General features: G+C 40.8%; 1 protein-coding gene and 1 pseudogene across 1 annotated transcript; one reads left to right on the top strand and one right to left on the bottom strand.

Moving 5' to 3' along the window:
* Window positions 1-5,044: 5,044 nt before the first annotated feature.
* GADD45A (growth arrest and DNA damage inducible alpha) lies at window positions 5,045-8,141 on the top strand. Its single transcript, XM_045835442.1, has 4 exons — window positions 5,045-5,326; window positions 5,844-5,948; window positions 6,162-6,399; window positions 7,475-8,141. Exons 1-4 carry the CDS (start codon window positions 5,283-5,285, stop codon window positions 7,586-7,588), a joined length of 501 nt encoding a protein of 166 aa, XP_045691398.1. The 5' UTR covers window positions 5,045-5,282; the 3' UTR covers window positions 7,589-8,141.
* A 7,756-nt stretch (window positions 8,142-15,897) lies between these two features.
* On the bottom strand, window positions 15,898-20,659 carry LOC123816416 (annotated as a pseudogene).
* Between the last annotated feature and the right edge of the window lie 3,407 nt (window positions 20,660-24,066).

Here is a 24,066-nt window from a genome sequence, read left to right as displayed (position 1 = left end):
ATCTTCTTTAACTCCCAGATTCTGTTCAACTCAATAAATATTGACTGCACTTCTACTAAATGCAAAATTGTGCTAGGTGCTGAGAACACCCAGTTGGTGAAGTCACATCCTTGCGGTCAAGAAACTCACAATTCCCTCACTCTGTCAGCTTGCTGTAATCACACTTTCTCCCAAAGAACCTCTAAGAAATGCTTCATGGATAGTACCTTGGAGTTCCACAGAACACAATTCAACAATCTCCAAATGATGACTCAGGCCAGACTGTGCAATTCAGGTTTTGTTTGCAAAACTAAAAGTGCTTCAACACCTACCTAAATTTCAAGTTTAAGGAATGTTTAAAATAAAGACATTACACGTTAGGACTTAAAGTGTAGGAATAAGATACACAACCACCCTTGGGTAAAATTATGCATTAGCCACCACCATTCCTTTACTCAAACATTGTCTCTTGCTGACAATGCAGTTAGTGGTTAAGTGAAAAATAACAGCTCAAATAAATGAGCTAGAAAAGCAACCTATAGCTTTTCTTTTCCACTAAGTTAAGACAAGAGAGTTGGAGAATATTTTGTCCAGAATGATACAAATATGCGTGCAAAAACTCCCATGTAGCTTTGAAACAAATTACTTCTGTGACCTTTGACTGTACAGTAACCTTAATGCAAGCACTGTTTTGAATGCAAGCACTGTTTTGAATGCAAGCAAAGGAGGGCATTTTTACCACTTCTGTTGTCCTCAGTAGATTTAAGACAAGTTTTTGCCTTCAACACACAAACTTGTAAAACAAAGAACTTATCTAAGAAAAAGAAGATAAAAAACATGTATAGTAAAATGACAGCAAACTCACAATTATTAACAACTGCACCTAAAGCAAAAACAAAAAGAAACTTAACAAACACCTAGAACAGGAACAGAACCACAGAAATGGAGATCACATGGAGGGTTAGCAACAGGGGAGTGGGAGGAGGAGAGAGGGGAAAAAGGTACTGAGAATAAGTAGCATAGATAGTAAGTAGAAAATAAACGGGGGAGGGCAAGAATAGCATGGGAAATGTAGAAGCTAAAGAACTTATGACACATGAACATGAACTAAAGGGGGGGAATGTGGGTGGGAGGGGGTGTGCAAGGTGGAGGGGAATGAAGGAGGGAAATGGTACAACTGTAATAGCATAATCAATAAAATATATATTTTTTCATTTTCTTTTTTTAATTTTATTTTAATCATTGTTCAAGTACAGTTTTCTCCCATTTACTCCCTTTCCAGCCCACCCACCCAGCCCTCCCTACTTCCCTCCCATTCCCCCCCACCCCTAGTTTTTGTCCATGTGTCCTTTAAATTTGCTGCTGTAAACCCTACCCATTCCCTCCTGAAATTCCCTCTTCTCTCCCCTCTGGTCACTGTCAGTCAGTCTGTCCCCTATTTCAGTGTCTTTGGTTATATTTTCTTTGTTTCTTTGTTTTGTTGTTTAGGTTCCTGTTAAAGGTGATCTCATTTGGTATTTGGTGTTCTCAGGTGGTATTTGTCTTTCACTGCCTGGCTTGTTTCGCTTAGCATAATGCTTTCCAGCTCCATCCATGCTGTTGCAAAGGGTAGGAGTTCCTTCTTTCTTTCTGCTGCATAGAATTCCATTGTGTAAATGTACCATAGTTTTTTGATTCATTTATTTACTGATGGGCATCTAGGTTGCTTCCAGCACCTAGCTATTGTAAATTGTGCTGCTATGAACATCGGGGTGCAAAGGTTCTTTTGGATTGGTGTTTCAGTGTTCTTAGGATATAGTCCCAGCAGTGGAATTGCAGGGTCAAAAGGCAGATCCATTTTTAGTTTTCTGAGGAAGTTCCATACTGCTTTCCATAGTGGTTGTACCAGTCTGCAGTCCCACCAGCAGTGCACTAGGGTCCCCTTTTCTCCACAACCTCTCCAACACTTGTTGTTTGTTGCTTTGTTTATGATGGCCATTCTGACTGGTGTGAAGTGGTATCTCATTGTGGTTTTAATCTGCATCTCTCTGATAGCTAGCAATATTGAACATCGTTTCATGTGTCTTTGGATTTTCTGTATGTCCTCCTTGGAGAAGTGTCCGTTCAAGTCCTTTGCTCATTTTTTAATTGGGTTACTTGTCTTCTTAGAGTGGAGTCGTGTAAGTTCTTTATATATTTTGGAGATTAAACCCTTGTCTGAGGTATCATTGGCAAATATGTTTTCCCATACAATTGGTTCTCTTTTTATTTTGATACTGTTTTCTTTAGCTGTGCAAAAGCTTTTTATTTTGATGAGGTCCCATTTGTTTATTCTTTCCTTTATGTCCCTTGCTCTAGGAGACATGTCAGTAAAAAAGTTTCTGCGTGAAATATCTGAGATTTTCCTGCCTACGTTCTCTTCTAGGACTTCAATGGTGTCACAGTTTATAGTTAAGTCTTTTATCCACCTTGAATTTATTTTTGTATAATGTGTAAGTTGGTGCTCGAGTTTCATTTTTTTGCACGTAGCTGACCAGTTCTCCCAACACCATTTGTTGAAGAGGCTATTTTTATTCCATTTTATGTTGCTGCTTCCTTTGTCAAATATTAATTGACCGTAGAGACTTGGGTTTATTTCTGGGCTCTCTGTTCTGTTCCATTGGTCCATGTGCCTGTTTTTTATGCCAGTACCAGGCTGTTTTGATTACAGTGGCCTTGTAGTATAGTTTAGTGTCAGGTATTGTGATCTCTCCTACTTTACTCTTCTTTCTCAAAATTGCAGCAGCTATTCGGGGTCATCTATGGCTCCATATAAAGTTTTGAAGTGTTTGTTCTATGTCTGTGAAATAAGCCACTGGTACTTTAATAGGTATTGCATTGAATGTGTAAATTGCTTTGGGTATTATGGACATTTTGATGATGTTAATTCTTCCAATCCATGAACACGGTATATGTTTCCATTTGTCTTCCTTGATTTCTTTCCTCAGTGTTATGTAGTTTTCTGAATACAGGTCTTTTACCTCTTTGGTTAGGTTTATTCCTAGGTATTTTATTTTTCTTTTTGCTATTTCAAATGGAATTTTTTTCTTGATTTCTGCTTCTGCTGTTTCATTGTTGGTGTACAGAAATGCCTTTGATTTCTGGTTATTGACTTTGTATCCCGCTGTTTTGCCAAATTCATTTATTAGGTCAAGCAGTTTTTTGGTGGAGTCTATAGGATTTTCTATGTACACTATCATGTCATCTGCAAACAGTGACAGTTTTGTTTCCTCCTTTCCAATTTGGATTCCTTTTATTTCTTTTTCTTGTCTGATCACTATGACTAAAACTTCCAGTACTATATTGAATAGAAGTGGTGAAAGTGGACAGCCTTGTCTTGTTCCTGATCTTAGTGGAAAAGATTTTAATTTTTGCCCATTGAGAATGATGTTGGCTGAAGGTCTCTCATATATGGCCTTTATTATGTTGAGGAATGCTCCTTCTATTCCCACTTTGCTGAGTGTTTTTATCATAAATGGGTGCTGTACCTTATCAAATGCTTTTTCTGCATCTATTGATATGATCACGTGGTTTTTGTCTTTGCTTTTGTTTATGTGATGTATTACATTTACTGATTTGCGAACATTGTACCATCCTTGCATCCCTGGAATGAATCCCACTTGGTCATGGTGTATGATCTTCTTAATGTACTGTTGGATGCAGTTTGCCAGTATCTTGTTGAGGATTTTAGTGTCAATGTTCATCAGCGATATTGGCCTGAAGTTTTCTTTCTTTGTTGTGTCTTTATCTGGTTTTGGAATTAGGATGATGTTGGCCTCATAAAAAGAGTTTGGGAGTCTTCCATCTTTTTGGATTTTTTGAAATAGTCTGTGAAGGATAGGGGTTAGCTCTTCCTTAAATGCTTTGTAGAATTCTCCTGTGAAACCATCTAGTCAATAAAATATATTTTAAAAAAATAAAGAACTTTCAACCTATTCAGTGAAAGTCTATACATTAAAGTCGGCTTTTCAAAAGTATGTCACTACTGCTCACTTTCCACCCACAAGTTGCCATTATCTCAAGGGTGAAATTTTAGCATATGACTACAAGGTCTTATAGCAGCAGCTTCATGATTCAGCATCTAACATCAATAATTCATAGTGAGATCATGGGCTTTCTGTGGAAGGTAGTGAGTGACACACTTGTTTTATGAAAGGAAGCTTAGGGCATATTGAAAGCACTTTGAATCTAGACTTGTGGCTTGTGTGGGTGTCAGACATTTGCCTCTTAGCTAGTGGAGGGTGCAGGAGGATCCTACTTTGGGAAAGGCTCTCTGAGAAAGGCAAACTTGGGTTGTAAGGCTAGGATACACACATGTGGTAACCAGCTCCTCCTGAACATAATTTTCCCCAGTTACCCTGGGCAGGTGGGAAGCCTTTCTGCTTTCTGTGGAAAATATTCCAGTTTGGTTCCCTGCCACCACCAAACACAAATCTGTTGATTTTTCTTTTTTGAGCTTCCAACCCTTTCAACTTTCCAAAAATAAATCAAACCAGCCATCAGGGCACCGAAATAATACTACTACCAGTAAGCAGCTTTGCTTAGACTTTCACAAACAACAGTTCTAAGGTAAACTTTGCCCCTGAGGTTTGGACACATTCTTTTTATGTAACCTGCTTACTAATAATTACTAGACTTGGGTGCTTTAACCCTGAAAATAGATTTCTAACAGCAACCCCTAAAAACAAAGGCACTAAGCAATGATCAGAAATTGTGCACTAACTGCGAAAAACACTTGGCAGCCTGCTCCAGCCCAAGATAGGGACAACCCCCGCTTCCCACTCTTCACTGCAAACACCTTCTGCCCAGAGGGCCCAGCCCGCAGGAATAATCAGCGAGCTCCCGCCCCGCCCTCCCCAATCCCGGCCCCGCCCCCGCACCGTAGGCTAGCTTCCGCTCAGCTCCGCCCCCTTCCGCTCCTCAGCCTTGTTCCAGGAGCTGGGGTCAAATTGTCTCCAATGCTGATTTGCATAACCCAATGGCAGCACATATGTAAATTAGGCAGGAGGTGGTTGGCTGGGGTTTGGCAGGATAACTCTAGTAAGCGGGGCCTTTGTCCTTCAGTGGCTATGAGGCAGCCGCGGGTTGGTGACGCGCCTATTGGTCGGGCTAGGCGAAGGGCCTGAGAGGTGACCGGCAAAGGATCTGAGAGGGAGGGGAGGACCGCAGTGGCGGCAGGAACAGCAGGAGCCTGTGAGGGAGTGCAGAGAAGGCGCCCCGGCACCCTCGGGGGCAGGAGCAGCCCCCACGCCGCTCTCTCTCTGTGGGGGACCTGCTGTTGCAATATGACTTTGGAGGAATTCTCGGCTGGCGAGCAAAAGACCGAAAGGTAAGTCAGCTGGAGCCTGTCCCTGAACTCTCGCCTGCTGCGCGCACCCCAGTGCAGCCAGGCAGTGGGGGGTTTGCGGGGGAGTGAACCGGTAAAAGTTTGCAGAGAGCACGTCCCACCTTTCTTCCTCGCGGACCCTCCCAGGCATGACCACTGACCAAAGAGCGTGCCCCCAAACCCTGCCGAGCCCCTCCAAGCCCTTGCTAAGGGTAGAAGTGACCCTCCTCGCCCGTGCGGCTCCGGCAGCTGGCAGCCTGTGGCAGCGCCCAACTCCTGACTTCGGGAGAGGGTGGCGATGGCACTCTCAGGGCTTCTCCCTGGACGCACGGCTTCTGGGCATACAAGGGGTTATGGAGGATGAGGGGATGGGGGTTTGCAGAAAGCTGAGGTGAACGGTGATTCCTGCACTTGGGAGGGAGCGTCAGCGTCGCGGTGAAGCCGGGAGCAGGGGGGGGGCGGGGCGATGGCCCCAAGGGGACTGGGGCTTACTGGACCCCTTGCTCTGGCCCACGTGTAGGATGGATAAGGAGGTGGGGGATGCCCTCGAGGAAGTGCTGAGCAAAGCCCTGAGTCAGCGCACCATCACGGTTGGGGTGTACGAGGCCGCCAAGCTTCTCAACGTGTAAGTGGGGCCCTCATGTGTACCTCGTGGCACCCCCTCCCACTCCAACCCAGGAGGTCGCCCATGTGGGGCGCCCCTCACCCTGCAGCGCCTCTTTCTGCAGCTTTCGGTCTGCCCCAGGGGGAGCGATCCCTGGGACCCGGGAGGGTATTGCGGGTGCCCACGAAGGCTGTTGGTAACTCTGTGCTCACCCACCTCACACACTGCCCACAGTGACCCGGATAATGTGGTGCTGTGCCTGCTGGCCGCGGACGAGGACGACGACAGGGATGTGGCTCTGCAGATCCACTTCACCCTGATCCAGGCATTCTGCTGTGAGAACGACATCAACATCCTGCGTGTCAGCAACCCGGGCCGCTTGGCCAAACTCCTGCTCCTGGAGACGGACACGAGCCCCGGGGCGAGTGAGGGCGCAGAGCAGCCCCCAGACTTGCACTGCGTGCTAGTGACGGTGAGGGAGAAGGAAACTTCGCGAGTGTCGCGGTTAGAGTCCTGGAACGTAGTGAGCGAGGGCTGAGAATCGCCTGATTGCACAGTGGAATGGGTAGGAGTAGAGCGTGGCTGCCTTTGCCCCATTAGAGTGTGGCTGGACTTTCAGCCGAGATGTGCCAGTTTCATCATCAGGATTTTCTCTGGTACAGAACATGTCTAAGCACGTTGAAAGCTGCCAGCAGCGGAAGAGATCCTTGTGAGTCAGCACTGTCAGCCCAGCTACTCCCTACCTACATCTGCACTACCTCCCGTGACTAATTCCTTTAGCAGGGCAGATTAGATAAAGCCAAATAAATTCCTGGCTCACCCTCATTAAGGAGTCAGCTTCATTCTCTGCCAGTCAAAGCTAAAAATAGAAATGGTGTAGGAGACAGACCTCATTAATTCCCTAGAAATACATTAAAAGGATAGAGTGGAAATTTTTTCTTTGCAATCTTGCATTTTTCTTATAAATAGAGATTTTTCCCCCTGATAAAAATCTTTGGTAGCTAGGTAATGTGCAGAGTACATGTGATAGCTTTTTGTCCTTTACACTGTACAACTTTTTGGCTTGTCTAGTTAACTGGCAGCCTAATTTTTCTGCTTTGAAAAATATTATTCTTGTTTTTTGGGAGAATAACAGGTGGCAATTCTAGTGAACTGCTAAGCAGTTCTCATTGCATTGTGAGCACAGCATGGAACTGTTTCTCAGTTGTTCGATTCAGGTCTCTGCCACAGTACAAGTTTGGTAGGACAGCCCTGTGAATATGATCATGCAAAACTGAATAAATATTGTCATGTAGACATGTGTATATGACTCAGTGGGTTGCAATTAGTTCAGACTTTGCAGAGTATAGTTTAGCACAGAATTACCCTTAATGATTTTGTAGGAAACCCAACTACCTGGAAGAAATTTTATTTTTTATGGCTATGACTGGACTCCATGGCATACAGCCAAAGTATAGAATGTTCAAGTGTCTTCTTCTCAGTAGTAATGTAATTAGCAAATACTGATTTTTTAAATACTAAATTTATTTTTCTAAATTTGTTCCTAGAATCCACATTCATCGCAATGGAAGGATCCTGCCTTAAGTCAACTTATTTGTTTTTGCCGGGAAAGTCGCTACATGGATCAGTGGGTTCCAGTGATTAATCTCCCTGAACGGTGATGGCATCTGAATGAAAATAACTGAACCAAATTGCACTGAAGTTTTGAAATACCTTTGTAGTTACTCAAGCAGTTACTCCCTACACTGAGGCAAGGATTACAGAAACTGATGTCAAGGGGCTGAGTTCAACTACATGCTCTGGGAGCCCGGAGTTAGATGACTTTGCAGGTGGAAAGAGGTGAAAATGAAGAAGGAAACTGTGTTGAAACAGAAATACAGTCAAAAGGAACAAAAATTACAAAGAACCACGCAGGAAGGAAAACAAACTATGTATTAATTTAGGATGGCTGAGTTACATTTAATTAAACCAAATACGCTTTGTTAAAGTTTAAATGTACGGCAGTAGCTTTGTTATTTTTGATTTATATGCCCTCAAGTAAAAAAAAAGCAGAAAGGGTTAATCATTTTAAAACCATATTTTATTGTATTTTGATGAGATGTTAAATTCTCAAAGTTTTATTATAAATTGTACTAAGTTATTTTACAACATGAAAGGTTATTTATGCTATAAAATCTTTGAAACAATACAATAAACTCATATGGAATCATTGCATTATTTATGTGTTTTTATTTTTTTAACTTGGACTTTATTTTTTTTAAGTTTTTTTAATAAAAAAGTAAAATTTCTGAAATTGCATATAGTATATATATGTATCTATATATAGATATGTATCTGAGTATATGTATGCATGTATATATTTTTCTACTTTTAAACATTTGGGCTGGACATGGCATAATTTCATTTTTTATTTGTTCTTTTATTTAACACATATTACTGATGCCCTACTCTATACTATGTGCAAAGTTGGAAAACAAAGGTGATTTAAGAGGACCTGGGGTTAAAGTTAGGGAAAAGAAGTATTAGAAAGATTATTTTATATGGGTCTTAAAACAGGAGTTTTATTCCGCCAGCTAGAGAGAGTAAAAGGATATAGCTGGCAATGGCACTAGTTTGTGCAAATGGGTGCAGACCTGAAAGACCAAAACCTGTTCAGGGAACAAAGGGTGATTCTGTGTGTGCCTCTGGTGTAAAAAGATAGGGAGCGATAAGGCTGAAAATGTAGGTGGGGATTAGGCTCAGACTGAAGGGCATTCTGTGTCACTCTTAGGCTTTTGGGCTTCCTTCTACAAACTTCAGGCAGCCAGCAGAGGCCTTCACATAGGGAATGACGCGATCAGTGTTCTAGGAAGATAATACTGGGTATTGGGATCAGAGGCTGTAGGTGAGAAGATGGATCAGGAAGTGACTAACAGTCCACAGCTGTGCATTTTGCAGAACCATACTTAGGGAGCAAACAGGGAAGTGGCCTGGTAAAGAGTTCTGTTGCCCTTATTCTCTCTAAAGAGCTATGTGCCTTCCAGCTGGACATTTCTGCAATGGTTCTGAGGGGTCTGGCTAAATTATGTCAGATGGGAGAGATGGAAGAAAAGAGCAAAAGAAAGAAAAGGCATCAGCAGAACAATCATCTTTTAATTGGAACAATTCCTTGATAATTAACTGCAACAATCTTATATAGATATAGCCAACGAAAGCAAAAATGCTTACTGAGGCAAAACCTAACATACTTTAGTCCACAGGATTTTTGCATACTTCTCAAACCATAACCTCTATGGCTCCCCTGCCATCTGTCTCCCATCCTTGTCATGACTACATGCAATCAGGGAAAATTTGGAAATTGGAGAGAAATAATCCAGCTAGTAATGAAAAGCTACAAGTTTCTGCGTATCTTGTGAGTAACAAGCCCATGAGCCCTTCACCTTGCAATTACGTTTGTTTTTTCACATCTGTGAGAAATGTGGTTTTTTAGGCTTTGTTTAGGCATGTATTTCTTGTAAGCCAGTCCCCAATCCAAAACAACTTGTACATAATATTTGTTTCTTATATTACCAAATGATTGAGGGCAGTTAGTGTTAAACAGTAATTTTTTTTTTACCTTCCCACCAAAGTGAGGATTTTCAATTTTTTACCACAGTTACTGGATTAAAAACCCTCCTGCAAAGGTGAGTGTGTTAAACTACAAAATAAGAGAAAAGCAGAGTGGCTCAGAGGAAAGAGCATGGGGATTAGCCAGTAGTAGTCCCTCCCCATCCCATTTTCCTCATCTGTAAAACTGAGATAAAATTACCCAGCTTGCAGAGTTGTTGCCTCTCCTACAAGATTGCAATGTCCTCAAGGTAAGAACTAATATCTCCTTCATAATTATAGCCCAGTACTTAGCACACTTCTCAGCAAGCAGTATGTGTTGAATTAATATTTGTTGACTAAATGAACAATTTAGCAATGTATATCAATGTAAACTACCTGGTGTACAATAGGTGCTGAGGATAGTGTCTATTACTAAAACCCAGGTGATGGCAACAGGGAAATTTTAGGGCATCAGAGAAACACCTGTTGCTTATACCATGTATTTTAAGAAAGAAGTTTATAATCTCTATTCTGAATCATAGTGCTTAAAGATATGAAGTGATAGCATACTTTCTTTGGGTTATTTTGTTTCAGTAAAATCTCAGCAATTAATGCAAAGCTATTGTTATGTTTTTTTTCAAGTTTTAATTGTTGTTACTCTTTCCTGATTGAACGTGATATAAAATTAACATGGCATTGAAAAATCCAATCATAAAACATGAGCTAATTGCAAACGTGTGCAATTAATTACTTGGACAGCTTCTACTTCAAATTGGTGCTAATGTTCTTCAGTTGTCACTTTAAATGCCATTAAACCTGCTATTGGAAGTTGGTAGAAATGGTACAATGGGAACAAAAGTCCCCTCATCGGTTTTAGGTGTGTTATATGTGGAAAATACCGTTTTTTTTCCCCACCTTACCTCAGTATCATAAACAGCATTGCCTCCTCCTTTTTACAATTAACCAAAGCCCTCAGCAAATTAAACTTCTATAATGAAATTAGCTAATCTATATTACACACATTATTTCCCAACTAAAGAAAGAAACGGTCATTTCTAGGAAAGAGCTGTTTTTTTTATTGTCAATTGGAAGCATTTCTAAATCATGTTTTAAGATACCTTACTGTAAACTTTGTGAAGCCATTGTTTCCTCACTTTTCAACTATCTGGGTTAAATTTTATTTTTTGATACGTGGTAATAAAAGTCTTCAAGCAGTGATGAGTGTTTCCTTCAAATGAACAAACCTCTCAATGATTTAACACCATGCAGTGTCCCTCAGATTGAGTTGAATCTTCTTTTCTTTCAATGGTCCTTAGATAAATATATGAAACTGTGAAAATGTGTATTCATGAAGACCACCAAGAAATACTTAATGAATGCTTACTATGAGCAAGCGACTATGCTGGTGATTTTGCGGTCTACAAAAAGACACATACTCTGGCCTCAAAGAGTTCATAGTCTAGTAAAGCAATGAGACATGCACATCGATATAATCTGAAGCAAAAAAAAGTGCTTAGTAACATAAGAGAGGCCCAGAGAATTGCTATGGGAGTTCAAAGGGTAGAGATCTCTGGATGGCATAAGGGGATGGAATGGAGTAAATGCTGTAAACACTTTGATCAGAAGCTAGCACTATCCTTTGCAAACAGCACAAATTACAAATGCTCCTCAAGTTAGATGGCTTACCCCAGAATAAATCCACAAGGTCAAAAAGGCATACTTAATAGTACAGCGTGGAGTTTCCATTGTTTCCCCTCACAATCCTGCAGCTGATGGGAGCTGCACTGGCCATCACTGCCCAGCATCACAAGAGAGTATTGCACATCGCTAGTGCAGGAAAAGATCAAAATTCAAAATTCAAAGCAAAGTTTGTACTGAATGAGTATTGCTTTCTCATTATCAAGAAGTTGAAAAATTGTAAGTAGCATCATGGTAAGTGGGGGACTATCTGTACCTAATTGATAATTCTGCTAGGTCCTACAGAGTAGACACTGGTGTAGCCTATTGGAGTGCTTATCCTCAAGAAGTTTATAATCAGATAAGAAAATCAAAGTTAGCACATTCATTCCTTTAACACTACTTATTGAAAGCCCATCGTGTACCTGGAACTATGTTAGGTCCCAAGACTACAGAAGTGAAATAGGCCCTGGTTGGTGCAGTTCAATGGATTAAGTGCAGGCCTGCAAACCAAAGGGTAGTCAGTTCGATTCCCTGTGAGGGCACATGGGCACATGCCTGGGTTGCAGGCCAGGTTCCCAGTAGGGGGTGCAGGAAAGGCAACCACACATTGATGTTTCTCTCCCTCTCTCTCTTCTCCCTTTCTCCCCTCTCTAAAATCAAATCGATAAGATATTAAAAAGTGAAATAGCAAGTTCTCTGCCTTCAAGGATGTACACAATGTAGTAGAGATCCCTGATACCTGCAATACTGGGTGGGAAGTGGTGATGGGGTAGATTGAATGCCCAAGTGTTCTAGGGGATAGGGGAACTGTCCAGGTCAGCAAGACCTGAGGGATGAAGACACCTGCCAGGCGACTATGAACAGCTGGTGTTCCAGGAAGGGGAACTGTAGCTCTGGGGGGTATGAATTAGACATGTTTGGGACTAGCTTCTGGGGGCAACCACAACACTTACATAGCGCTACATGCCGAGCACTATTCTAAGCACTTTACTAATAGTAACTTAGCACTCACAACAACCCTATAGAAGTAGGTACTGTTATTATCACCATTTAGAAAGTGAAGAAATTGATATGCGGATGCTAATTTGCCCAGAATCATATTATTAGTAAGTGGCAAATTCATTCAGGATGCAAACCGAGGCAATCTGGCTCTAGAATCCATGTTCTTTAAAGACAGGTGGTGTGGGAAAGGTGGTATGAACCAGACCACCAAGGGCCCTACGAGCCAGACTTTTCTCATTAGGCAATAAAAAAAACATTAAAAAAAAATCTTAAAGCATGAGCGAGGCAAGGAAAAGGTGAAAACATGGTTTACAAAGTCTTAATGAAAGGTTGGACACTGGGAGACGAGAAATTTGGCTTATACAATGTTCAAAAAAACAAACCACTTTTTCTCTGGAATCAGTTGTCAACATTTAAACATGGAGAAATTTCTTAGAACAATCCTGACATTTATTGTCTCTTAAAAATTTGCTAATGTGCAAAAATGGGTCCACATTCTGCTTGGCAGCAATTGGCTAGAGCTGAGAGGAGGTGCCTGCCTTTTTAATAAAAGTCTTTCTAGCTGGCCACAGACCTCACCCCTCCCTATTGTAAATTCAGTCCTATTGGACTGACTCAGGCTTCTCTTGCTAATTCTCGTAAGAATGTGAGGTCCACCCTTCATCCCCAACAACCACTATCTCTCAGTCTGGGGTTCAGAATCTTCCTGTGTAAAATGAAGAGGTGTTTGCACTATCAGAATCTAAAATACTGCTTCAAGACCTCTTCTGAGGAGCTTCAGATTAAGTGGGGGTGGGATAGGCTGGGAATTTGGGTATATGTGGGGTTTTTTTACAAGTACTTCAGGTAATTCTTATTATCAGGGAACTTTGAGGAATGTTACATGCTCTCTTGGAGTTTTCCCAGCTGAAATTCAGTAGCACCACTCTTTACAAATCTCAGGGAAGTAGAATGAGAGGAAGAAGCTTCACTTGGTTAGTTTCCAGTCTCTTTGTTTTCAGTCCACTAGGAGCTAAAGAACACACATTTCTCTGAAGAGATTTCCAGGGAGTTTTAACGAGAACAATTTGCTACCTGGGACAGAGAATTCACTAGTTTGCTAAGGTGATCACTACACAAGAACCACAAAATGTGGGACAGGCCACAAACAGAACAGCTCTCAGCACTGCCTTGAACTGGCTGATAAGCTGAACTGTTCTGTTGTCAGACACAGCGCTGGTACTTGGGACCAGACAAGGAAGAGGCTGATCAGCATGATAAAAACCTGTTTTTGTACAGTTTGCTGCTCAATGTCAGGCACAAGGTAGGAGCTTGGGAAGTGAGAGGCTTTTCCATTTTTCTTATAACCATTAATACTTTCTGGCTGATAACATGTTGTCGCACTGATTAATTCAATTCCTTGCTAAAGCAACTGAGAGGCTCAGCGAGGTCAAGAGATACCTCCAAAGTCACCTGGCAAGGATGGGGGAAAATCAGAATTGTCCTGTGAGCTTAGTCCTCTGTAAACCTAGCTGTCTCTCAAAGAGGCCAACCAGACAGCAGAGGTTAGCCTGGGGGAGGATGAAACTAATTGGATCTAATCTTTTACTTATCCAGTAAGTGGGACACAGCCTCAGGAAAACTAAAGGAGACAAAAAGCAGGAAAAGAGAATTCTAAGAAGTGTTCTCTTTTATCTCAGACACTTCAAGGCAGAAGTGCTCTTTGTGTTTCTGGGTGCTCTAACACAGACATATTTTCTGCAATTAAGTGTGTGAGAAAGAATTTATGCAGCCAAACTTTTGTAATATCCTTACTTAACACCTGATTATATCCCCATATTGTGATCATATTACCATCATAAGAAAAAAAAATGACTTGACAAGAAATGGCTCCCCTGGAGAAGAGCCTTCTGATTTCATTTTGCTTCTTTGTGTAACTATTAAGGAAGAGCTGGCAAAAGAGAGGGTATAGGGGTTATGACAATGGGCTTCTGGAGCTAGAAAAACCCTGGGCTTGGATCTTGGATTCTAGCTACAGCTTGGGAAAGTTAGTGTAACTTCTCTAAGCCTCAGTGATCTCCCCTATAACATGGGACAATAAAGCAGGCTTATATCATAGATATGTTGTGAGAATTAAAGGAAACAATGCATAGAAAGCACTTAGCTCAGTTCCTGGAAGCACTAAATGTATGTAAGCCAATAATAATTACATCTCCCATGAGTGGATAGTTTTCTATGTATGTATATTATGTATTTATTCTACATAATTATACTATGTTATAAATTAGAGGGTGATTTTAGTATAAAAAAGGAAACCCCCAGTAAACTATTCAATACATAGCTCAACAGAACTGAATATGGGAAGATACCATCCAATTAAGTTTTGTTAATTTCAACTAATCTAGTTTCTCCTCTCAGTGTCTATTAACTTAATTTGGTTCTTTATCACTTATTTGGATTATCAGAACAGTTTCTGTTCAAGGCTGAGCATGCACTGTGTGCCAAGGATTGTGCTAGAACTTGCTACATAAAGATGATTATGGTACAGTTCCTACCTGCAGTCTAGAATAGGAAGCTCACAGACATAATATTCAAGTTGGTGTGGTGTCACGGCAGGTTTGGGCAATACTGTTTGTGTATGCATGTGAGGTGGTGGTAGTGAGGAAGCTTTCCAGGAAAGGGAGATGCTTGACATGGGTCTTGAAGCATGGTTAGGAGCTGGTCAGGAGAAAACGGTGAGATAAATGAGGGACTTTTTTAGCCTGTGGTGTTTGCTAGATTAAGTGTTAAGAAAGGAAGTAGAGAGAGGTGGGCTGAAAGGTAGACAGAGAGCAGATAGTAGAGAACCTTATTTGCCCTTCTAAGGAGCATGGGCTTGGTCTGCAAGCAATGTGAGTGCTCTGAGGATTTTATGTAGAAAACTAAAATGGTCAAATTGGAGTGTTCTATGGCTCACTCTTTGCAGATGGATCCAGGTGTCCAGTCGGTGTACTAAATGGGGTTTCAGGGGAGTGTAATTTGTGAAGGGACAGCTGTTCACTGTTCTTGTCTTTCCTGTCCACCTCCTTCCTTCTGCAAACTTTCTTGTTAGCACCCCTCACCCCGCCTCAAGGGTGAAGTTGTAATATAGGTCTGGCCAATCCTACTAGCCATGATGATTTGTTGGGGATCAATCTGTGACTTCAGCTGGGCCAGTCAGATCTTCCTGAGACTCTTCTGCCAGAGTAGAGAATCTCTTTGTGGTGTTGCCAAGCTCATGGATGTCTGTGATTGCTAGCAGCCATCTTACCTGCCATAGAAAATAAGCCTATTCCAGAACAAAGGGCAGAGCTGAAACCTGAAAGTAGAGCTCCTGCATCTAGCTGTACCCGAAGCAAGGCCCATGGATTTTTAGTAATGTACTTAAGCTATGTTTTTTGTTTGTTTCTAGAGCAATTTATTCATTAAAACCTATTCAGTATGCCATCAGCAGTTCTCCAGTGTGTATTGTAGTGCTAAATAGACACTGAGAAGATTAAACAGGTTTATCATTTAATAAGCCTGAATTCACTTTTATTACATGGTATTGTACATGGTCATCTGTTAGAACAGATTTGTTTTTAACATGTTTTAGTTTTAGAAAGTCATAGATAATGTAAGTTTTGTATAAACTGGTGGATAGTAAGTTAGTTCCTTTGTTTTGACTTATAAACCTCAACTTCACCACAGAATAAAGAATGTAGGCCAGAGAAAGCATAATCATTCACTTGTATAGAACAGTGTTGTTTCTATAATTTGGAGCTTTCTGAATAGACGGGTTCAGGCCTGATGCAACTGTAAAAAGATTACTTAATGAATAGACTATATGGAAACTGTACAAAATGTTATTAACTTTAATCATTAATAGCTTAAACTTCACTGTAACTAATTGCTATTCAAACTAAAATACTTGGTTTTGAATTCTCAAGAAGGCAGCATGGGTATACAACCATACAACCTTGTACTTGGGGATGTGTCAATATATATTTCAACAGAAACTTTGGCTTAAGAAGAGAGACAAACATTTAAAATAATGGCTTTAATCATCATTTTAAGTATACAGTAGAGTAAAGTGTGCTTTAATTAAATATACATTATACCAGTGATGCTGGTGAAGTTGGAAGTTACTCCTAATGTTGATAGCTATAAAAATCTGCTTGTACATGACAAGACAATGAGAGAAATAAGCAATCCCTTTGAAACAAATTTTTAAAATAAAAAAATGTTCACAGTGGTCTGTGTCAACACTGCATTTAATGACAATAATACGTACAGATTGTGCACCTTAGGGCTCTCTTTATATCCTAAAGGAAATAAGCATGTGCATTATTCATGGATTGTGATGAGTTTTGTTTTTCTTTTTAAGGTCAATTGTACACTTACCCCTTTGACAGGATAAACTGTCCTGGAGTGTACAGCTTAACACCACCATTAAAGTTGTTTGCAAAAGGAAGAGAGAATTAAAAAACAAAACATTTTTTTCTTGGGAGTGAAGCCTTTCATTTGCTGTTATAACCAGCAAATGCTACTTATTAACTCATAAAATAGAAGGGAGCACCCCACAAACACACTAGTTGAGCAAGCTGACCAATATACATTAGAATTTTAAAACTGAAGGTTATATACTGTATGTTACCAGTCCCAACTAGGCAACGTCAAAATGGTATCCATTTCTTTGCTTGCTTTGTGATCATACCCCTTGGAGGTGTTATGGGTCCTGTGGCATTTGGCTTCTTTTCCTCTGCAAGCTTTAAAATCTAAAAAGGGCACGTTAGTGTTTCATCTGCACTTATTATGGCAGCTGCATTGTGCAATTCTTCACAATAATTGGGTGCAGAAAACAGATTGACCAATGGCCTCTTTGCAAAAAAATCATACCCATCTTTGACCACCTGGTGGGCTTTACATATACCATCTAAATCATGCCTGTGGGGAAACTGTGCCACCACATCTGCACCAAATGTGAAGGACATTCTGTGTCATTTTCACCCCACCCTAAGACATCATTATTGAGGTCAGGCCACAAAAGGTCAAAAGGAAACTTTGATCTGATGTATCATTTGGTCACATAATTCTCTGAATCTGCTCCATAGATCCAAGCCTTCATGAGAGCAAAATATTTTTCTCAGCAACCATGATGGCTGCTATCAGTAAACAGTTAAAGCAGTCTGTTAAAGTTTTCCATGGTTTATAATGAATGTAAAAGAAGATATAACATTACAGTCTGTAAATTCTGTTGATGCTGGTGCATTCATGGTTTTGAGATATTCGATATTATAAGACAGGAAGAGGCAGATAGTCTCCAGTGATTATTTCCCTCATTCATATAGTTCCCAAGAAATAGGTAGCTGCTTTCTGGAGGGAAACCACTCACTGTACCACAAAAGTTGAACCAAATCATAATATTAGCCACACCAATATCAATATCACCACATTATTTTGAGTGGTGCTCCAAGTTGTAGTATGATAGGCTAACTGAGATCTCTCGGGATTTTAAGCACAGTCCTTTGATTTCATTTTCCTGTAGCTGGACATTCTTACCAGGTTTGGACACTTTCACTTCCAGCAGCCATTGGGTGATGCTGTGGATGTTGAGGTTTTCTTATTTTTTCTTTTTTAAATCATATTTTTATTGACTATGCTATTACAGTTGTCCTGATTTTTGCCCCTATGCCCCCCTCCACTCAGACCCCGCCCCTCAGGCAATCCCCACACCGTTGTTCACATCTATGGGTCATGCTTACATGTTTTTTGGCTACTCCATTTCCTATGTGGTAGTTCACATCCCCATGACTATTCTGCAACTACCTAGTTGTATGCTTTAATCCCTTCACCTTTTTTGCCCATTCCCCTGAGCCCCCTTCCATCTGGCAACCATCAAAACATTCTTTGTGTCTATGATTTTGTTTCTGTTATGCTTGTTTACTTATTTTGTATTGTAGATTTCATTGTTAATAGATATATATTCATTGTCATTTTATTGTTCATATTTTTTACCTTCTTTTTCTTAAATAAGTTCCTTTAACCTTTCATATATTAATGGTTTGGTGATGAACTCCTGTAGCTTTTTATTTATTGGGAATCTCTATTTGCCCTTTGATTCTAAGTGATAGTTTTTCTGGGTACAGTAATTTGGTTGTAGATCATTGCTTTTCATTACTTTGAATATTTCTTGCAAATCCCTTCTAGCCTGCAAAGTTCCTTTTGAGAAGTCAGCTGACAGCTTTATGGAAACTTCCTTATACTTAACTGACTTCTTTTCTCTTGCTGCTTTTAAGATTTTCTCTTTGTTTTTAACCTTTGGTAATTTTAATTATGATGTGTCTTGAAGTGGGCTCTTTGCATCCATCTTATTTGGGACTCCTTGTGCTACCTGGACTTGTATGTCTATTTTCTTCACCAAGTTAAGGAAGTTTTCTGTCATTATTTTTTCAAGTAAGTTTTCGATTTCTTTTTCTGTCTCTTCTCCTTGAGCACCCCCATGATGTGAAGGTTGGTACATTCGAAGTTGTCCCAGAGGCTTCTTACGCTATCCTCATTTTTTTGGATTATTTTTTCTTCTTGCTGTTCCGATTGGGTGTTTTTGCTTTCTTATATTCCAAATCACTGACTCGATTCTTGGCTTCATCCCCTCTATTGCTGATTCCCTGTAAATTTTCTTCATTTCAGTTAATGTATCCTTGGTTTCCTGGTTCCTTTTTATGGTTTCATTGTCCTTTTTTGTGCTGTTGAAATTCTGTCTGATTGCATCAGCTGTTCCCCTAAGTTCTTGGAGTATCCTCATAACCAGTGTTTTGAACTCTACATCTAGTAGCTTGCTTTTCTCCATTTTGTTTAGTTCTTTTTCTGGAGTTTTGTTCTGTTATTTCCATTTGGGCCATGTGTCTCTGTCTCCTCATTTTGGCAGCCTCCCTGTGTTTGTTTCTATGTATTAGGAGCTGCTACATATCCCAGGCTTGAGAGAGTGGCCTAATATAGTAGGTGTACTATAGGTTCCAGTGGCACAGCCTCCCCTATCATCCAAACTGAGTACCTCAGGTGCACCCACTGTGTGGTCTATGTACACCTTCATCTTGTAGTTGAGACTTGATTGTTGTTGGCCAATCAATGGGAGGGATATACCCAGGACGATCAATTTCAAGGACTGGCTGTGACCACTACCACCAACCTCCAACCACTGTGGAGGATCAGCTGTGCATGTACCTACTCCACAGAGCAGAACTTACTTCAGCAGGGCTCTGGTGCCCACTGTTTGTCCCTTGAGTGTATTGCCTGTGGAGGTGGTTGAGTGGTGGTGCTCCAACATGGTCTGCAGCTGTCCACTGGGTGCACAGGATCTGGGGCTTCCTGGGAGGTGCAGGCCAAGGCCAGCCATCAACTGTGTTCTGTCCAGGGCCATCTGGCATAAGCTACAAAACTATCTACAGATGGCAGCTACTGGTGCTAGGCTTAGAGGTGCCCAGGCAAGGCCAAGCTGTGATCCAAAGCTGGCTGCTGGTAGCGGCAGGCCTGGGGCTACTTAGCAAGAGGTACAGGGCTTGCTGATGGCAGATGCTACTTGTTTGAGAAGATTTAGGAAAATCTGAAGCAGAAGATAAGACAAGCCATTAGTATGGAGCAACCATTGGAAAGAGCTTGGGTGAGCTTGATAGCTGGGTGGGGAGGGGCCTCAGGGAATCACCAGGGTGGGGCAAACAGTGTGAACCAGATTGATGGAGTCTCAGATATGGTCCCTGCCAGCTCTGTGGGGGGAGGTCTCAGAAAAGGAATAATGGCTTCTGCCAGCAGTCCTATCTAAGAGAAAGCTGCCCCTCCAGATCTCACCCTGATGCTGGACATTTCAGTTCCTCTCCATTTGCCTCTGGTGCCTTTAAATCTGCTACCCCAGTGCTGGAGCTCAGAGGGAGTGAGTCTGAGTAAGTCAATGTGCAGGCTCTTTAAGAGGAATAACCTGGGAATCTAGCAGCTTCTGTCTTCCACAGCCTCAATAGCCATGGGTTTTTACCACTAGAGGTTATGGGGACTTATCTTCCTGGTACTGGAACCCTGGGCTGGGGATCTAGAAGGGCTAGGACTGCTTGCTCCTGAGATATCCCTCCTAATTTTTATCCACTACATGTGGGTGTGGGACCAGCCCATTCTGTGTTTCCACCCTTCCTACCATTCTCAATATTGTTTCTTCTTTAATTCCATAGTTATAGGACTTTCATTCAGCTTGATTTCTGGTGTTTCTGGGTATGGTTGTTCTGTAGTTCAGTTGTAATTTTGACGTGGCTGTGCAAAGAAGCAAGCCGTGTTTACCTAGGCTGCCATCTTAGCTTTCTTCCTGGATGTTGAGTTTTTCTACATCCATAATCACCCTCCCATCACTAACCCTCCTGCAGAGGTGGCAGCACTGGCTTATGCCTCCTTTCCCACACCAGGAGCACAGAAATGGTAGTGGCAGTGGTGGTGGCAGCAGCTGTGGTTGGTCCCCCCACCGTCATCTACCCCAACAGCCCCAGCTCCCTGCTTCCTCCTTCTTCACTGGAACCATGAGAAGAACAAAATGGCCTTAAGCTAGTTTCATTTGCAACTAAAGTAGGGTGAGCAATGGAGTCTGAAGTATTTCTGGGATGCAAGATTATCAGGGCTAAAACCTGGCCAGTCTCAAGAGTCCCAAGTAAACCAAGACTGTTGATCACCCTAATACCAGGGTCAACCACAGAGGCTGGGGTCTAGACAGGAGGCTTTTGCAGCAGTTCAGGCAAGAGATGATAAGGGCCTGAATTTGTAGTTGAGGAAAATCAGGGATGGATTTGAGAAGTATTTGGGGAATAGAATAGGCAAGACTGGGTGATCAGATGTAAGGATTGAGGGAGAATTCCTAAATGCCTCCCAGGTTTCCAGCTAAGGCAATTTAGTGATGATAGTGCTACCAATGAAATTTTAGGGAGAGGAGATGGCTTTAATATTGGACACATTATTTTTCAGGTCCTCAGGCTACCATCTTGTTAAAATGTTCAGTAGGTTATGTAGGTATGATGTTTGTACAAATATAGGCTAGATGTTTCAATTTGATTTTGTTTTGTTCTGAGCATATAACAACTATGGGTGAGATATATAAGAATGGACAAAGTGAAAAGCGCAGCAGTGGTCCAAGGACAGAAACTGGAGATTGAAGGTGGGATTTTTAGGAGGTAGGCATAGGAAGAAGAGACAAAGGAGAAGAAAAATGAGACTGATGCCACAAAAGACAACAGTACAGAATGGTGAGCTTACAGAAGAGAATGATTCACATGTTAGAGGGGACCTGGAAGCAGAGATGGAAAGGTTTCATTAAATTTGGAAATTAGGTGTTCACTGGTCATTTTATTGGGAAAAATCATCTTCAAAATACGGGTGGGAGGAAAAGCAGCCAACTGAGAAGATGGGAGGTGGGGAAGAGGACAGAAAAGGCGGACCACTCTTTGGATGTTTTGATAAAGAAGGTGAGAAGAGGATTAGGGACTTAGGGAATAGCTGGAAGACTTGGCCTTGAACATTAGGTTGCTTCTCAACCTGTGCATCTGATGGAAGATATTTAGAGGAGTATGATAGAGATATTGGGATATGGAAAGGTAGGAAGTTTTAAGAATTCAGGCCAAATGGTCCCAATATTGTTTTGATGGAGAAGGAAGGATTTTTTTCCATGGTGGGAAGGAAATAAATAGTGGTGGTTGAGGAAGGTGATAAAGGTTTGGAATAGAAGAGTTGTACAAGGAGTAATAAAAGAATTGTGAAATACAATTGGGGCTCAACAAAGATTAGAAATATAGCCAGTTTGTCTCCACTAATTTATTCTCCTTGATCAGTGTAATTATTTTTAGGAAAACAAAGGTTACCATGTTTAAAGATTCACTTCCTGATACTTCAGCTACTGACTCATCAGCAGGACTGGAAAGAATTTTTTAGGAAAAGTGAAATGTAGAAAGGTATTTTGTATATAGGCAATTAACAGAATTAAATGAGCAAAGTTCTTCAGCAGAGTATTAACAGTGTCTTATAAGAAGATCTCATAAGACATAACTACCAAAAATAAAAACAGTTCACTCAAACATTAAGTTTGAATAATAGAGCATTTGCTTTTTAGAAGCAGAACAAAGGAATATATTCATTTGTTGAGCTTCTACTAGGAGAGTAGTAGCTCTTGCTAGCACTATGGTAAGTATGACCTAGGATTGTCATGTCAAGACCTTGCTTTAAAATTTCTACCAACTTCCTCCCTTTTTTTTATATAATCAATACAAACTGTTACACTTTGACTGGGCCCAAACTTCCTTTCTAGCCTCATCAGCATTCTCCTTCACATACACCTGCCACAAAGATCTATGATACAGCAGAAATCTTTAAAATTTAGCATTTGGATCCACTATTTTTGCTTCTGAGAATATCCTTTCTCTATTCTCACTAACAAACTCCTACTCACCTTTCAAGACCCAACTGATTTATTACCTCCTCTGTGAAATCTTTTCTGACTCATTAAGGCAGAGCAGCTTCTTGTAATAGCATTTACCACATTGTAAAGTGATTTATCTGTTTACCTCTTACTGCCCATTCCCCCTCCACCCACTCCAACCCCCAATTCTGGGAGATTCTTGTCTTTTCTGGGATTATCCTAGGTCATACTTACCATAGTGCTAGCAAGAGCTACTACTCTCCTAGTAGAAGCTCAACAAATGAATATATTCCTTTGTTCTGCTTCTAAAAAGCAAATGCTCTGTTATTCAAACTTAATGTTTGAGTGAACTGTTTTTATTTTTGGTAGTTATGTCTTATGAGATCTTCTTATAAGACACTGTTAATACTCTGCTGAAGAACTTTGCTCATTTAATTCTGTTAATTGCCTATATACAAAATACCTTTCTACATTTCACTTTTCCTAAAAAATTCTTTCCAGTCCTGCTGATGAGTCAGTAGCTGAAGTATCAGGAAGTGAATCTTTAAATATCTTTTAAATACCTATAATTATACAGAGCAAACCCACATACCCTTCTTTGACCCCATACTCTAGACTTTGGTTCTCCTCCTGATTTTCAATTCAAAAAGGAAAATGTAGAATGACTTTGGGTAGAGATGACAAAAAGCAACTAAAAGTAAATTGCCCTCCTTTCTCAAATTTGTATAAAATTTAAAGTTAGAAGAAATGTTAACAATTACTGTCTAAATCCTTCTTTTAAAAAGTAGATTCTTTTTTTTTCTGGAAACAGGACCAGAAGTCATAGAGGTCCTAAGGCTGCACAGCAAATTAATGGCACTTGGGCCGGGACACACATTTCCTGAGTTCAAGACGTGTGTTCTTTCTCTTACTTCAACTGACAACTCATGAAAATGCAGGGTTTTTTTTTTTTTTGGAAAAGTGTATTAAACACACTTCAGGATCTCTCCAAGCTTCCATTTGCTTATGTGAAAGTAAGGATAATAATGGTATAGCATCCTCATGGATTTGTTGTGAGAATTAAATGAATTAGTAGACACAAAATGCTGAACAACAATACCTGGCCATAGTAAGTGACTGGAATTTATTTATTCTTAGTCAAGATCTAGGTCAGTATACTTTTTTTAAAATCCTTACCCAAGGACAATTTTTCATTGCTTGGGGTCGGGGGGAAGGGAATAGAGAGAGACAGAAACGTTGATGTGAGAGAGAAACATTGATTGGTTGCCTCCTGTATGGACCCTAACTGGGAATCAAACCTATAACCTAGGGATGTGCCCTGACTGGGAAATGAACCCACAACCTCTTGGTGTATAGGATAATACTCTAAACAATTGAGCCACACCAGCCAGGGCTAGGCCATCACACCCTTGATTACTGAAGAACTTATTTGCTCACCTTACTTTGATTAATTTTAAATTTCAAAGTTTTTTTATC

This window comes from Phyllostomus hastatus, unplaced genomic scaffold, assembly GCF_019186645.2.
Source record: "Phyllostomus hastatus isolate PE091 unplaced genomic scaffold, TTU_PhHast_1.1 phas_contig_209, whole genome shotgun sequence".
Lineage (NCBI taxonomy): Eukaryota > Metazoa > Chordata > Mammalia > Chiroptera > Phyllostomidae > Phyllostomus > Phyllostomus hastatus.
Note: the sequence above shows the minus strand (reverse complement) of the source record. Positions and strands in the feature narration are given on the sequence as shown.